General features: G+C 43.2%; 3 protein-coding genes across 3 annotated transcripts; all 3 read right to left on the bottom strand.

Annotated features, from left to right (window-relative positions):
- Positions 1 to 472: 472 nt before the first annotated feature.
- Positions 473 to 1,574, bottom strand: LOC308288504 (leukotriene B4 receptor 1; the record flags this gene model as incomplete). Its single annotated transcript, XM_080729960.1, has 1 exon — positions 473 to 1,574. One exon carries the CDS (start codon positions 1,572 to 1,574, stop codon positions 510 to 512), a length of 1,065 nt encoding a protein of 354 aa, XP_080586086.1. The 3' UTR covers positions 473 to 509.
- Positions 1,575 to 6,984: 5,410 nt separating this feature from the next.
- On the bottom strand, positions 6,985 to 10,205 carry LOC308288771 (uncharacterized protein; the record flags this gene model as incomplete). The annotated part of the gene is made up of 2 exons (XM_080730241.1): positions 6,985 to 7,946; positions 9,236 to 10,205. The coding sequence occupies 2 exons, from the start codon at positions 10,203 to 10,205 to the stop codon at positions 6,985 to 6,987; spliced, it is 1,932 nt and encodes a 643-aa protein (XP_080586367.1).
- Positions 10,206 to 14,199: 3,994 nt separating this feature from the next.
- LOC308288770 (leukotriene B4 receptor 1-like) lies at positions 14,200 to 15,207 on the bottom strand (the record flags this gene model as incomplete). Its single annotated transcript, XM_080730240.1, has 1 exon — positions 14,200 to 15,207. One exon carries the CDS (start codon positions 15,205 to 15,207, stop codon positions 14,200 to 14,202), a length of 1,008 nt encoding a protein of 335 aa, XP_080586366.1.
- Between the last annotated feature and the right edge of the window lie 769 nt (positions 15,208 to 15,976).

The raw sequence follows: 15,976 nt of genomic DNA, 5'->3' as shown, positions 1-15,976 counted from the left end.
GTGGATGTGACTTGGATATAATTTATTATGATATTTATTAACATCTAAAATAAGTTTTATCATTTTGTTTCATTTATATAAATATATCTTTTACAGACAAATATACAAAAATATGTTTATATTAAGATCAATTAGCCTACAAAGTAAAACACATTATGTTATCTTATCACATGAACCCTCCCATAGTCCATATTTTGGGCACATTTTCTATTTTCTTTTATTATGATTTTTTAAATATATTTGATTAAAAAAGAACCATAAAAGAACATCTACAAGCTCACGTGCCTATTTTCTTTATTTGGTATAATATGCCAAAGTCTGTATAGGTTGTGGTTAATACATTTGGCACATGGAACACATATTTGCATACCATTTTAACACGAGTTGTCTGAAAAGCTTAATTTACAGTAAAATTATATGCTAAAACAAATATACAGTAATCTACATGTGTACAGACAGACAGACACACTTATCGGTGACACACAGCACCACAGCACCCTTTTACAATGTTACGATGGAGCTTTGTCACACATGTTCACAAGGACGTCCATCTGCTCTATGGGCTCCGATACGCACTGAGAGCTGTGGCTCTGATTGCTCTGTCTCTTGGACACAAAGGACAAGGACTCTTTATTGCCTTCACCTGGCGAGGTGCTGGAGATGTGGTGAAAGAGTTTCTGGATGCCCGTGTCTCGCAGCGAGCTCCGGAACGAGCGTGCCGCGAACATGTAGAGAATAGGGTTGATGGTGCTACTGATGAAGACCATGGCTCCGGCGATGAAGGCCATGGTGCCCCTGGCACCCTCCAAGATGAGTGCTGCATCTGGGTAGGAACCCTTCATGGCCAGGCAGATGATGGACAGTACATTCCCGACGTGATGTGGGGTCCAACACACGGCGAACACAATCACCATGGTGGCGATCAGGACTGTGGATTTGCGCTTCGACTTGAGTGTCATCTGGGCGATTCGACTGCACAGGCAGCTGTAACAGACCACCAGGATGGAGAGAGGGATCACGTAGCCCACCAGTGTCTCCAGTAACACACAGACCAACTCCTGGCCGTCAGAGGAGTAGTACCTGAACAGACAGTGGAGCTCCTCGTCATCACCATCTTCTGCACTACCAAGCACTTGGGTCGGGATGACGGGTATGCTGAAAACGAACGCCGTGGCCCAAAGAGCCAACAGCACTTTGTTCAGGGCTTTCTTCTGCCTCCAGCCGGCCGAGGTGAAAGGATGCCGCACGGCCACGAAACGTTCCACGCTCATGAGCGTGATGAGGAACACGCTGCTGTACATGCAGACGTAGATGACGTATACAATGGCCTTGCAGGAGGCCTCCCCGAAGACCCAGGAGCGGGCCATAGAGTAGATCCACAGAGGCAGGGTGATGAGCACCAGCAGGTCAGCAACGGCCAGATGCAGGATGAGCACCACGGTGTGGGAGCGCTGCTTGACGTGCCTCAGGATGGTCCAGATCACCAGCAGGTTCCCAGGAGCCCCCACCAGGAAGGACAGCCCCAGGATCACACACGTCGTCACTGTCCCACCAGCGAAGTCCTCAGGGGCCATGTCTCCCGAGGACTCCCAAGAGATTGAGGCGTTCATGCCGTGTGCGTGTGTAAGCAGATGATGATGGTGCGTGTCCACACCACAGACAGAGAAGGGGGGGAGAAAAGTGCTGCACAAGCAAGCTTCCACTTCCCTTTAAGTGTGGCGTGAACAGGAAAGACGTATCTCACAAGGCACGTCTGCGGCACAGAGGTGATTCATGCATCTGGCCCTTGTGTCACGAGAGACAGTGAGCAAGAAGTGTGTCACTTTCTTGAGCTGAGGTCTGGGGTTGCGTTCTCCAGCGAAATGTTGTTTTTTTGGTGGTCAGTGCGAAAAAACAAGTTTGAATCTGAAAGATTCTAACATTACTGCTAGAATCTTGTATATTTCAGCCTACTGTAGATCTGTGAAAGGTACTATACTGTCGAACTGATTCTAATACGAAAAAAGTAACACTAGACAGTTTAGAGAGACAGGAAGCTGAGGCCAGGAAGGAGGAACAACATCTAACACAGGCATCCGGACAGAATTGAACTGGGAATAATATTGCACTTATGTCAGGCCCCGGTCAGGGCTGCTGAAGACTGCTGAGTGCTGACCGATCTTTGATACTTCATTTTGTAAAAAGCACTAATGTGCATCATTCATAAAGTTTAGAGTAGAAAACTACATTGGAGATCACAGAGATACATACTAGTAGCCACTTACGCCCTACTAAATAAACATGGATGCCAGGTTGACAGAGATTAGAGCAGGGGTCTTCAACGTTTTCAGGCCAAGGACCCCTTAGTCGAGAGAGAGATGAAGCAGGGACCCCCACTTATCATAGTTTCATTGTTTGACAGCACGATCATCAGTGTATTTTGGATTCATGTCAATTTGTGTTTTCAGATATTTATCCACTTGAACCGTCAATACTTAAAAAACTTGACCTTTCACTCTGTAATCAGTCTGCACTTTTTCCCCTCTACACCAAACCTCTTTGCCAAAAATAGGCGATCTGCGAGGCGTTGTGAGCTTGTAGATCTGCTATTTTTGGCTAAAGTTCTCAGAATATGGACGCTAGGGTTCAGGTGGTTAATATAAAAAGGAGAAAAAAATTGTTTCTATCACACAAAGATTTTGGAGGACCCCCCTGTAGTAACTCTGAGGACCCCTTAGGGGTCCCGGACCCCCTGTTGAAGACCCCTGGATTAGAGTACTGGTCTGTGGTCTGTGTCCTGGAAGGAGGAAAGAGGAAGGAGGAGGTGGGAGCTGGGTGTTGTTACAGTAACACCAGCAGGGGGTAGTGCACTGTTGTCTAACGCAGGGAATTAATGCAAAATAAGGTTCCTAATATGAACTGTTAAACTGACACTAGTCAATATTGCTGTTAATTGACGATGGTTAGCCTACAGTACTTGTTGTGAATTGAGTTGACCCTCCATTCAGTCCTAAGAGTCCCCCTCTAACTAGAATGGTGAGTGATGGTTCAGTTGAGTTGCGAGCTCGGAGAACAAGATGACACCAGGCAGTATCACACGATTCTTCAGTTCTTAAGTTGATCACATACAGAGGATACAGTACTGGAGTGAACACATGACCAGAAGATATGAAAAATGGAAAAGCAGGAAAGCAACAAATGCATCTTGTACCATTGTGCACAGGCGTCAGCCCATCTGATTAAGCAGTTGATGGCCATGGTGTCAAGTGAATCAGTATGTGCTTACGAAGATGAGAGTGAATCAACAACTGTACTGGGCCAAATGTCAGGCCTAATCGTATAATCACACCAGTTATAGTAAGAGCAGCTGGGGATGTTTTATTTTATTTTAGTTTTATTTTCTGTACTGTTTCTGTTGTTCTGTTTTCATTCTGATGCAGGGATGTAAAATCTTCATTTATTCGGATCCCCTTCCACGGTCACTAGTCTTCCTGGGGTCCACATAAAACATCACAACATAAACAACAGACAATATTCATACAAACAAACTGACACTCGTCAGTCTGAATCTAAGTTCCATTAAAATGCCAATGATAAAATACAGGAACATACAGTAGGTCCATCATGTATAAAAACATTTATAGCTCTTGGCCAGTAGTCACTTTGAGTGGCAGCGTGCCTTTTGCACTTCCGCCTATCCTTTTACCAGTCGCTCCAATTAAGCAACTGCAGCAGTGGAAGAGGTAACTAGCTTTTTAGATCTATGGGACATCCAACCCTTGATGCCGAGTGCCAAGCAGGGAGGCAGTAGGTACCATTTTATAGACTTGGTATGAGTCCCAGTCTCAGGACACTCTAACCACAAAGCCACTGCACTGAGCTGGTATTTTTAAAGCAAGAAATGTTTCCAGTCACAACTATGAAGCTAAAACTCGTCAGATGTGTTAAGGGCGATTTCATCAGCAGTGAATGTCTTTACTTCCTCAGTCATTCTCAAGGTTGTGCTGCCGCACTGCTAAAATGTGTCCGTCACTTTTATCCTAAGCAGTTACATAGCCAGCCTCCAAACTTAAGACAAGAGCAAATTTGATTCAAAGTGTTTTTATCCCAGAGGGGCACTACCATGTTACAGCTGCTGTACATCGACTGCCAATATGTATATTTTATGTCTGTACTATACAGTCACAGTACAGATGCTGACAATGTTTACAGGTGCAGACAAACGTAGTCTCTATTAGTTAGTGGTTAGTTACTACTACACTGTCTGCCATGTTGGGAATGCACATATTGTAAGCTTATGTAGCTGTATGTACACAAGATGTGAACATTTGATGCCCTCTGCTGGTACAGTAGGTGTCACAATGACCATTCAGTAGGTACTGTAAATCAATGGTTCTCAACCTGTGGGTTGGGACCCCCAGAGGGGTCCCCAAATTAGTTTGGCCAAATGTTAACATTGTTTTCTCACTCAACAGTAAACAGACAAACACACAGTATAAGTGTATATATACAGGGTATCTGCACATTTCTAAAGTGACAATGTAAGGACTTTAAAGACCTTTTTAATAAAGTCTGGGTTTCCGAGGCTAAGTACCTCTGGTCAAACATTGGTCAAATTTTCAAGGCAATTGTCGAGGTAGAAATGGTGAACCTTGAATTTTTTATAGGGAATTTTCACAATTAAATAGATTGAGTCAAGCTAAATGTAATGCCAACTCCTACAATTCTAAGTGCTTGTGCAGGGTGGGGGGGTCCCCAGTTCAAATACGATTATTTTGGGGGTCCCCAGTTCAAATACGATTATTTTGGGGGTCCCCAGTTCAAATACGATTATTTTGGGGGTCGCGGCCTGAAAAGGTTGAGAACCACTGCTGTAAATAAGACCAGTCTATAAAGACCCCCACAGCCTATGGTTTCTCATTGATTGAACAGACAGATTGAACACATTAGACACTGAGCCATATGCATCCAGAACCATGACCCAGCATCCATTCCTAACAGACATGCTGACAGGTCTCTTTCTGTTAACAGACGCTCTTGCAACTCCTACAGCCCAACTAGTCTTTCCCTTTACCTGAAAGTAAACCTCAAAGTAAAATGTCCCTGACCTGAACCCTTCCTTTGACAAGACTGCGTGATATTTAAATATCTCTGAAGTATCCAAGCATCACTGCTTTCCCATCTGGGGATACAATGCGGTTACAGTGTGCGGTGTGTGAGTTGAGGGTCACATGCACTGCAAAAGCCTTCAGCCTCTGCAGAAAAGCTGCACAGCTTCTCACACAAGTGTTATCAGGCATCTGGTCCTTGTTTAGTAGAGACAGGTCCAAGTCAAGACCTGATACAGGAGCAGTTAAGGTGTGGGCCCTGAGGCCTGCAACTCTCAGGTGAGGCTCCAGGTGCGTCTCACAAAAAGACGTTAGGCATACTAGCAGTCAGGGACCCACAAGCCCAAAAGCTCAAGGAATAGGGTTGAACCTGTGATGTCATACTTTTTATTTCTGTTTTATCTATTAGTTTGGTCATTAAGGTCCACAGAATCTGAGGCCTGCTCTGCCGGAAACATCGCAAAAAAGAGTTGGCTATTTGTATATTCACTGTCCCATGGACTTCACTATACAGGAAAAGAAAAATATTAAAAAAAGAAACAAATCTGCTTTAAGTAGCATGAGAGGCGTCAAACTAGGCGTTCTTCATGATTCTGAATCCATTGCAAGCATTTGTTTTGCATGAAAAACATTCCTTGGGCTAAATTTCGGCCTCTCAAAAAACTGTGAAAAAGTGATGAGTCATCACTTTTTTTTTGATGACGCAAAGGTTCAGGTCTAGGTGTTGTTGTGTGCCAGCATGCATGGCTCCTGTATACCTATATCAAAATATCCAGCTGTGAAAAGCATTAGGGTGAAGTTAGCCAGGATGAATGACCACAAGATGTCAATGTTGTTCAATGTTCTGGGTTGTAATACTCTCTGACTGTGTGTGTGTGTGTGTGTGTGTGTGTGTGTGTGTGTGTGTGTGTGTGTGTGTGTGTGTGTGTGTGTGTGTGTGTGTGTGTGCGCGCATGCGTGCGTGCGTGTGTGTGTGTGTGTGTGTGTGTGTGTGTGTGTGTGTGTGCGTGTGTGTGTGTGGGTGTTTGTGTTAATATCCTAATGGATAAATGAACCCAAACTGTCATATTCTTACATTCTTACATACATTACATAATATTATATTACATTCCATTATCATCTGGCAGGGGTACATCAGCTCCATTAAATCAATTTATAATGAAATGTTGGCAGTTAATGTACCTGCTTCTGGCAAACTGTAATTGGAATGACCAGACATTACTTCACATCTATTAAACCTATAATGGTATTCAAAATACAAAAGATACTGAAATCTGTTTGTTTCTTTGTCAGATATGAAGGCATCAATTATGAGAGTGGATTTATGTCTGAATCAACATGAAGCAAACACTTTGTGTCAATCAATCACTGGTAACTTAAAAGCAGTCACACTCACAGTTTCTTTTTATAACTTATATTTGTATTGAACTTTTTTTCCATTTTAGAATACAGGACATACAGGGGTACTGTACATACAATCACAAAACAAACGAAGGAACAAAACACAACATACAACAAAATACAGAAAGACAAAACAAACCCTAACATGCAGTATACACACCCACCCACTGGCCCTGGGGGGAGACGATTGAAAATGTAGTAAATAAGATGATAAGATAATAGGAAAAACAAAACAAAAAAGAGGGGAAAATAAGCATGCATGCATACATATACGCACATGCATGCACACATACATACCGGTACATATACACATACACATGCATATACACATGCGCACATACTACATACATACCGTATATACATACAAATATTTACATACATTGTTTTAAAGCTTGTGTAAATATTGAGCAAAAATTAGAAAATTAAATATAATCAAATGGACCCTTATGGATGGTTACATTTGACTTTCCGAGTTAAATGAACAACACCCAGGATTTTACTGTGTAATATCAGACATCTGCACTTTACTATCAGTTCCTCTTAGTCTGTCGGTATGGGAGGCCACTTCCTGGAACAGCTTGACAAATGGCGATTCCCTGAGACCTCCCTGGAGTTTTCTGGCAGCGAAGGCATAGAGGGCAGGATTCACTGAACTGCTGATGAAGGCGAGGGCACCGGAGATGAAGATGCCACTCTGTGAAACGTCATCATCTGAGCCCCTGGCTAGGTGAACCAGGTCAATGATGTTGATGATGTGGTGAGGTAGCCAACACAGTACAAAGGCTACCACCACACTGCTGATGAGAATGATGGACTTCTGTTTGTTGTTCTGCATCCCCCGTAGCCGGACTGCAACCATACAGGAACAGACAGCGAGGACGGTGAAAGGAGCTATGAAGCCAAACATGATCTCCAGACACAAGCTGGTAAGTTGAGAGACAGTGCTGTAGTCCTTAAAAAGACACTGTTCAGTCCCATCAATTTCATCCACATACTGGATCATTATCACAGGAATCCCCAAAAGGAACGCAAGGAGCCAGACTACTACCAGAGCTCCATCCATAATGGCTTTGGTCTTCCAGCGCAACATCACAAACGGGTAGTGGATGGCCACAAAACGTTCCACGCTCATGAGCGTGATGAGGAACACGCTGCTGTACATGCACACATTGATGACGTACACCATGGCCTTGCAGGAGGCCTCCCCGAAGACCCAGGATTTGGCCAGAGAGTAGATCCACAGAGGCAGGGTGATGAGCACCAGCAGGTCAGCAACGGCCAGATGCAGGATGAGCACCACGGTGTGGGAGCGCTGCTTGACGTGCCTCAGGATGGTCCAGATCACCAACAGGTTCCCAGGAGCCCCCACCAGGAAGGACAGCCCCAGGATCACACAGGTAACTGACCGTCCTGCCGTAGACACATGATCCAACGATTCCTCTTTAACGTTCTCCGAAGCTGACAAGATGTTCATTTTGTACGGAGAAGACAGACAGTGTTTGTATCCAACCTAAGACATACAAGTATTGCCTGATTCTGGGAGGAAACTTCCGTTTTAGAGCAGCTGTCTGGAACGTGGTTACTCACTTCTCTATCATGGTCAGCGGGAATTAGGAGAAAGGTGGTTTGATGATTATGCTAAATAATTACATTGCATGATGTTTGAGTAAGCAAGAGGCAGGAAAGTAGGATGTGTAATATCATAGCTGGAACAATGGTGCAATTGCACAATTTATGGAAGCTATGATATTACAAGGTTCCAGAGAAAGCACAGGTTACCATGGCATACACTTAACAGGAAACGAGAGAGAGAGGGAGAGAGAGAGAGAGAGAGAGAGAAGGGGGGGAGAGGGACACGCACACACACACACACACACACACACACACACACACACACACACACACACACACACACACACACACACACACACACACACACACACACACACACACACACACACACACACACACACAGCAAGAGAGACAGAGACAGAGACAGACAGAGAGAAAAACATCATACTCAGTGGCCACACTGGCCAGTTAGGCCAAAAGCATGTTATTATCACAACTGTCCCATAACATCCCCTAAAACTCTTTACTTCACTTGATGACAAACTACTGTATAACACACAATCACAATAAATAAAACACAATAATCTCACATTCTCTCATCAGCCAGGAGAGGTTGAGCGAGCCTGTCTCTTATGGACACACTAATGAATTCTTAAGCCAAAGAATATATATTTTAAATGTTTTATGATCATTAATGTACAGTACCTGCTTCTATTAACAAATTGCATTAAAACCTTAATTTATATGGTACATCTAAGTATAGGCTATATTTTAAACTAAGTCTTGTCTTGATGACGTTTTAAAACACAAACCAAAAACTGTTACATAGACATAAATGGTTTATTGTATTCTGAAGAAATCAGTTATGACATGCGTATATTTATGTCCGAATCAAAATAAAGTTCAAGGTTCTTCTTTATTGTTCAATCGTGTGTACCAGCCATGTACATAAAACATAATTTTGTAAAGCATATAGGGCAGGCTTTTTCAAATAAATAAATCACTGGTGAATAATACATTCACATAGGTTCACAGTGTTAAGAGTCTCAAAATGATTTTAGAGACTGACATATAGTATTTACTGTACATGGTAAAAAAAGAAGGGTAATATCAGAGATCTGTCTCATCCGTGGTTTTGCCTCTTAGCCCATCTAATTCTGTACAACCAGTTCCACCTAGCTGGTCAGTGGGGGAGGACACCTCTTGGAACAGCTTGACCAATGGGGATTTGCGGAGACCTTCCTGGAGCATACTGGCAGCGAAGGCATAGAGGGCAGGATTCACTGAACTGCTAATGAAGGCGAGGGCGCCGGAGATGAAGATGCCAATCTGTGGAACTTCATCACCTGAGCCTCTGGCTAAGTGAACCAGGTCAATGATGTTGATGATGTGGTGAGGTAGCCAACACAGTAGGAAGGCTACCACCACACTGCTGATGAGAATGATGGACCTCTGAAGGTTTGAAGCTGAAGCTGAAGTTGAGTTGTAGTTCTGTTTGATGTTCTGCATCCTCCGGAGCTGGCCTGCAACTATACAGCAACAGACACTGAGAACAGTGAACGGAGCTACGAAGCCAAACGTGATCTCCAGACACAAGCAGGTTAGTTGAGAGATAGTGCTGTAGTCCTTATAAAGACACTGCTCAGTCCCATCAGTTTTGTCTACGTACTGGGTCACTATCGCAGGAGTCCCCAAAAGCAAAGCAAGGAGCCAAATAACTACCAGAGCTCTATCCATAATGGTTTTAGTCGTCCAGTGCATCACAAACGGGTAGCGGATGCCAACAAAACGTTCCACGCTCATGAGCGTGATGAGGAACACGCTGCTGTACATGCAGACATTGATGACGTACACCATGGCCTTGCAGGAGGCCTCCCCGAAGACCCAGGATTTGGCCAGAGAGTAGATCCACAGAGGCAGGGTGATGAGCACCAGCAGGTCAGCAACGGCCAGATGCAGGATGAGCACCACGGTGTGGGAGCGTTGCTTGACGTGCCTCAGGATGGTCCAGATCACCAGCAGGTTCCCAGGAGCCCCCACCAGGAAGGACAGCCCCAGGATCACACAGGCAACCCTCTCAGCTATCGGAGACACCTGATCTAACAATTCCTCTGTAACGTCCTCTGAGACTGACGAGGTGTTCATTTTGCACAGAGGAGACAGACAGTAGTTTCTGTTTCTCTGTTTATATCCAGACTATAGGGCATAGTCTACAACGATTTATTACCTGAAACAGGGAGGGAACTGTTTTAGGGAGAGCAATTCCAAGAAACCTTGTTATTCAATATCAGGAAAAAGGTGGTTTGAAAAGAATTACCTTGCACTACGTTATAAGAGTTAAACAAAACTAAAACTAGTTGTGAAAATAGACTTTAGTTAATTTAATTCAAAATAAAAACATAATAAATATACAAACAATGTATTTAGTTTTAGTTTGTCATTCATTTGGTGATATAGGCCAACACAACAAGCATGAGTTTATTATTGCGACCGTAGGTCGCAGTTACTTGCACACTATCCAAACCTCCACCGGCTGTCCCTCCGTCACTCCCTCCGTCACTCCCTCTGTCACACGTCACACGTCACACTTTTGCCCTGCTCATATCTCTGCAACCGTTGCCCCGATCCATGCCAGATTTTGCACACACACTCCTTGCCTGCCAAACTACAACCTCCAAGGACCCCCGGAGTTTCGGGGACCCCCAGGTCCCTGGGGGACCCCCAGGTGTAAAAAATTACCAAATGTGCAAAAATGACCAAATGACCACCCCAACGGGGCTGCTCTCTCTGTGTCACACACACACACACACACACACACACACACACACACACACACACACACACACTCTCTCTCTCTCTCTCAAACATAATGTGTGACCTGCCAAGTGGCAAGGAATGTTGCCACTGTCCTCTCTCTCTCTCACACACACACACACACACACACACACACACACACACACACACACACACACACACACACACACACACACACACACACACACACACACACACACACACACACACCCTTCACACCAGGGAGTCCAGGAAGGATGAGCCTCCATGCTTAAATAAACAGACCTGGGTCCACTATCAAGATCTGCCTGTGGGTGTGTCTACTTTTAGCAGGAGAGCTTGCATCTTGCATGCTAGTATTGGCATTTCTCCCAAACTCAATGAAGACAACACACAAGATTAGCAACCATAAATACAGATGCCCACCCTTTAGCTAACAGAAACTGCTTTTGTAAATGCTGGAATGTTAAAAAGGTCATCTCTTTCACTTTCAATTGTATACATTAGCTATTGTTCATAACTACACAGTCATGTCATCAAAATGCATCTGTCCCATCTAGCGCCACCATCTGGCTGATTTTTAAAAAACACATTTTTGGACACTGCTCCTACAGAATTTGCCCTAAAATCACACAAACCACTACACAGTATCTCTACAGTCACCCTGCTCCTACAGATTTTGCCCTAAAATCATGCACACCAGTACACAGTATCTCTACAGTCATGTAATCACAACGCATCTGTCCCATCTAGCGCCACCATCAGGACGATTTTGCACAAACTACTTTTTGGCCTATTTATGGAGATAAGCGACCAACGGTCGCTTATCTCCCGATTAGGGAGTCTTACTGGTATTTAGTAAGTCTACATGACTGTGTCAGTATACATTCACAAAGTGTTGCCTTTGTATTGTAAAACCTATTCTCTGGACTGCTTAAATCTTGCCCCTGACAAATATCCCAACCATAATAATACTATAAAACTATTATTAGTTCTAGTATATTGTTGCGACCGCCAGGTCGCAGTTACTATCAAAACCTCCACCGGCTGTCCATCAGTCCGTCTGTCTGTCACGTCACGTCACACTTTTGGCCCTACTCTTATCTCCCACACCGTTGCCCCTATTATTCAAACATTGCACACACACTCCTTGGCTGACAAACCACAACCTCCACCCCTGATTTCTCACGTGCCCCTCTTCTAGCGCCACCATGAGGTTATGTCTACAATATATCACTGCAAAGCATAGCCTTATCAACTTGGCAAATTTGTCTATACATGCGACCTGATGGTCGCTTATCTCCCGATTAGGGAGTCTTACTGGCAGTATTCTAATACTGAAACTAATTAAAACAAAACTAAAACTAAAGTGAACACCTTTAAACAATAAAAACTAAACTGAAACTAAATGCACACTCTAACACACCCTAGCTGAGGAATCTTAACTATTTTTTTTATGAAACAGAAATAAGAACTATGAAAAATACATATCTATAAAACCTTGCCTTGCATGACCTCTGAGCAAAAATAATGATAAGATTAGATGTGCTTTGTTACTATAGTATACACCACTGCTGAAGGGCTAAACAAATCCTTCCATTGGGATGTGGTTTATTGAGTCATTTACACCTTGAATTCTATTCACTTCACTGTATCACTTTGAGTAAAATGAAACATGAATAAAACTTTTTCCACAACTACGTATAGGATATCATAGGATAATGTATTTGTCTTTTCTTTTTCTTTTTTGGAGCTGTGTGAAGCACAGGCTCCCTATACGTGGCCGTGTGGGTCTGTGTGTCTGTGTGTCTGTGTGTGTGTGTGTATGTAGCCTGAACTTCCTAAACTTCGGCACGCCACTAGTCCCACAGTTTTGCCACCACACACTCGCGCCATATGTCAAATCGACCGGCTTACTCGGGAATCGTGGGCTATTACTTTTCTAAGAGAAAGGTTCTATAGTTTAATTGATATTAATTTATTAGTGAATTAATTTTCCCCATTGACTTATAATGGGAATCGCAAAAACTCACATTCAATTATTTGTCTCTCGCAAACCATAGGGGCTAGAGTTTCAAGACTTGGAGAGGAGGTTCATAATGATTTCAAGGATTAAATAAATAATAATTGTGTCATTTGGCCGCATGGTGGCGCCATAACACCCCACTTTACGTTTTGGCCTGTAACTCTTGAACCGTAGGTCGGAAAATTAAAAATATTTTTTCCCTGGATTCCTTGGGTCATGACGCATCTCCCCATATAGGCCACGCCCATTTGCGCCATGATAGATTTTCCGCCATCTTGAATTTTCTCCAAAACACACTTTTTGCTCCTTTTCCTACATATTTTCTTCAAATGTCACAAAAATCGGTACACATGATCCACACACACACACACACACACACACACACACACACACACACACACACACACACACACACACACACACACACACACACACACAGCTCCACTTCACATGGGTGTGATTTTTTTTATTTAAAGTCTTACATGAGTAATTTAGTCAAGGAGGCAGCATAATGCGTCTGTCATTCAATGTTATAAGAGATACATAAAGGTTTCCTGTGTAAATAAGCCGAAAGGCTTACTAGGATCTCCTTTTAGTTGATATTGTACCAGTGAACTGTACTGTCATGAAACTGTACCTTTTCCTATGCAAACTTCTAATAAAGTCTTCAATCAATCAATCAATAATGTCAAAGAACACTCCTAGTACAATAGCAAAAAGAGAAAAAGAAAAACACATACTGTAACTTCTGAGGTCAGTAGGCCAAAAGCTATTTATTATTATCACAACTAATCTCCCGCAAAACCTCCATATTCACATGATAATACATTACACATTTTGAAATCAGTTAATCTACTGTACCTGTTTCTATTGACAAATTTAACTGGAATGACCAGACAATAGTTTATGTATTCTATTGTTTATCTATATAATGTTTCTGACAATGAGGTAGCCACAGAACAATGATCAAACCTTGAATTTAAGACATTCCAGAACAGTCACACAAAAACATAAACGGTTCATTGTCTTCGGAAAGACATACAGTACGAAACGCAGAGGGAAGACTTAAATAAATAAATTATTTACAGGTGATTCTCACATTCACAGGTTCAAACAAATAGTGTAAGAGGTCAACGTCTCAAAAAGTCTTTTGACTACTTCTCTGTTTTCTTTTTGCTCATTTTCATCAGTAGTCACCTCTCGCCACAGAGGATAATTTGTTTCCATCTGTGTCTGTTTTCTGCATCCTCTAACATCTGTTTTACCAACATACAGAGGGACAGTAGCCTACACAAAAATAAAATAAAAAGTTATAGGCTGTCAGACATCTATCTTGTCTGTGGCTTTGTCTCTTAGCCTGTCTAATTCTGTACTAGCAGTTCCACTCAGCTGGTCGGTAGAGGTCCAGGAGGCCACCTCTTGGAATAGCTTGACCAATCTGCATTCACTGAGACTTCCCTGGAACGTGCTCGCAGCGAAGACATAGAGGGCAGGATTCACTGAACTGATAATGAAGGCGAGGGCACCGGTGATGAAGATGCCACTTTGTGGAACTTCATCATCTGAGCTCCTGGCTAAAATGCGAACCAGTTTAATGATGTTGATGATGTGGTAAGGTAGCCAACACAGTATGAAGACTATCACCACACTGCTGATGAGAATGATGGACTTCTGTTTGATGTTCTGCATCCCACTGAGTTTGACCGCAACCATACCACAACAGAAAGTGAGAACAGTGAAAGGAGCTACAAACCCGAACACAGTCTCCAGAGATAAGAAGGTGAGTTCAGAGATAGTGCTGTAGTCCCTGAAAAGACACTGCTGCTCAGTCCCATTGATTTCACCCATGTACCACGTACCACGGGTGGTCTGGGTCACTAATGCAGGAGTCCCCAAGAGCAAAGCAAGGAGCCAAATCACTACTAGAGCTCCATTCATAATGGTTTTGGTCTTCCAGTGCATCACAAACGGGTAGCGGATGGCCATGAAACGTTCCACGCTCATGAGTGTGATGAGGAACACGCTGCTGTACATGCAGACTTTGACGATGTACACCATCACCTTGCAGGAGGCCTCCCCGAAGACCCAGGATTTGGCCAGAGAGTAGATCCACAGAGGCAGGGTGATGAGCACCAGCAGGTCAGCAACGGCCAGATGCAGGATGAGCACCACGGTGTGGGAGCGCTGCTTGACGTGCTTCAGGATGGTCCAGATCACCAGCAGGTTTCCAGGAGCCCCCAACAGGAAGCACAGCCCCAGGATCATCACACACACATGATCCAACGATCCCTCTGCAACTTCTTTCACCGCAGCTGACGAGGTGTTCATTTTGCACAGAAGTGACAGTCACAGACAGGTTGTGCTTATATACTGACTGGAAAACAAGTCTTACCTGAGGGGATTTCCGTTCTGGAGAAAGCAATTCCAAGACACTGTAGGCCTACTCAGCGATTCTTGGAATCAGGAGAACGGTGGTTTGACAACGTAAACTACAAGGTGACTAAAACACAAACTGTGTAAATATACAGAATAGTTATTTGAAATAAAAATTTGAAAAACAGATGCTAAGAAACTGACACTATGTAGGCCTACTTACAAAACTAACTATAACATAACACAAACATGTATTAGTTCAGTATTAGCTATTGGCCATAATACTGAAACTAATCAAAGTGAAACTAAAACTAGCTTACTAGGTTCTCCTTTTTAGTTGAACTTGTAGTGAACTGTACTGTCACGAAACTGTACCTTTTCCTATGCAAACTTCTCATAAAGTCTTCATTACTCAATACATTTTATACCAGTAAGACTCCCTAATCAGGAGATAAGCAACCGTAGGTCGCTTATCTCCACAAATAGGGCAAAAATTTGTTTTTCCAAAATCTTCCTGATCCATGTTGATGACATGAGTGTAGACATGCTGTGTAGTGATTTTCGTGATTTTAGGGCAAAATCTGTAGGAGCAGTGTCCAAAAATGTGTTTTTAAAAATCGGCCTGAAGGTGGCGCTATATGGGACAGATTCATGGTGATGGGATGAGTGTAGACATACTGTGTAGCGATTTGCGTGATTTTAGGGCAAAAACTGTAGGAGCAGT

The sequence above is a fragment of the Nannobrachium achirus genome (genome assembly GCF_963921795.1).
Source record: "Nannobrachium achirus genome assembly, chromosome: 7".
Taxonomy (NCBI): domain Eukaryota; kingdom Metazoa; phylum Chordata; class Actinopteri; order Myctophiformes; family Myctophidae; genus Nannobrachium; species Nannobrachium achirus.
The sequence above is the reverse complement of the archived record's forward strand: the minus strand, read 5'-3'. Positions and strand labels throughout refer to the sequence as shown.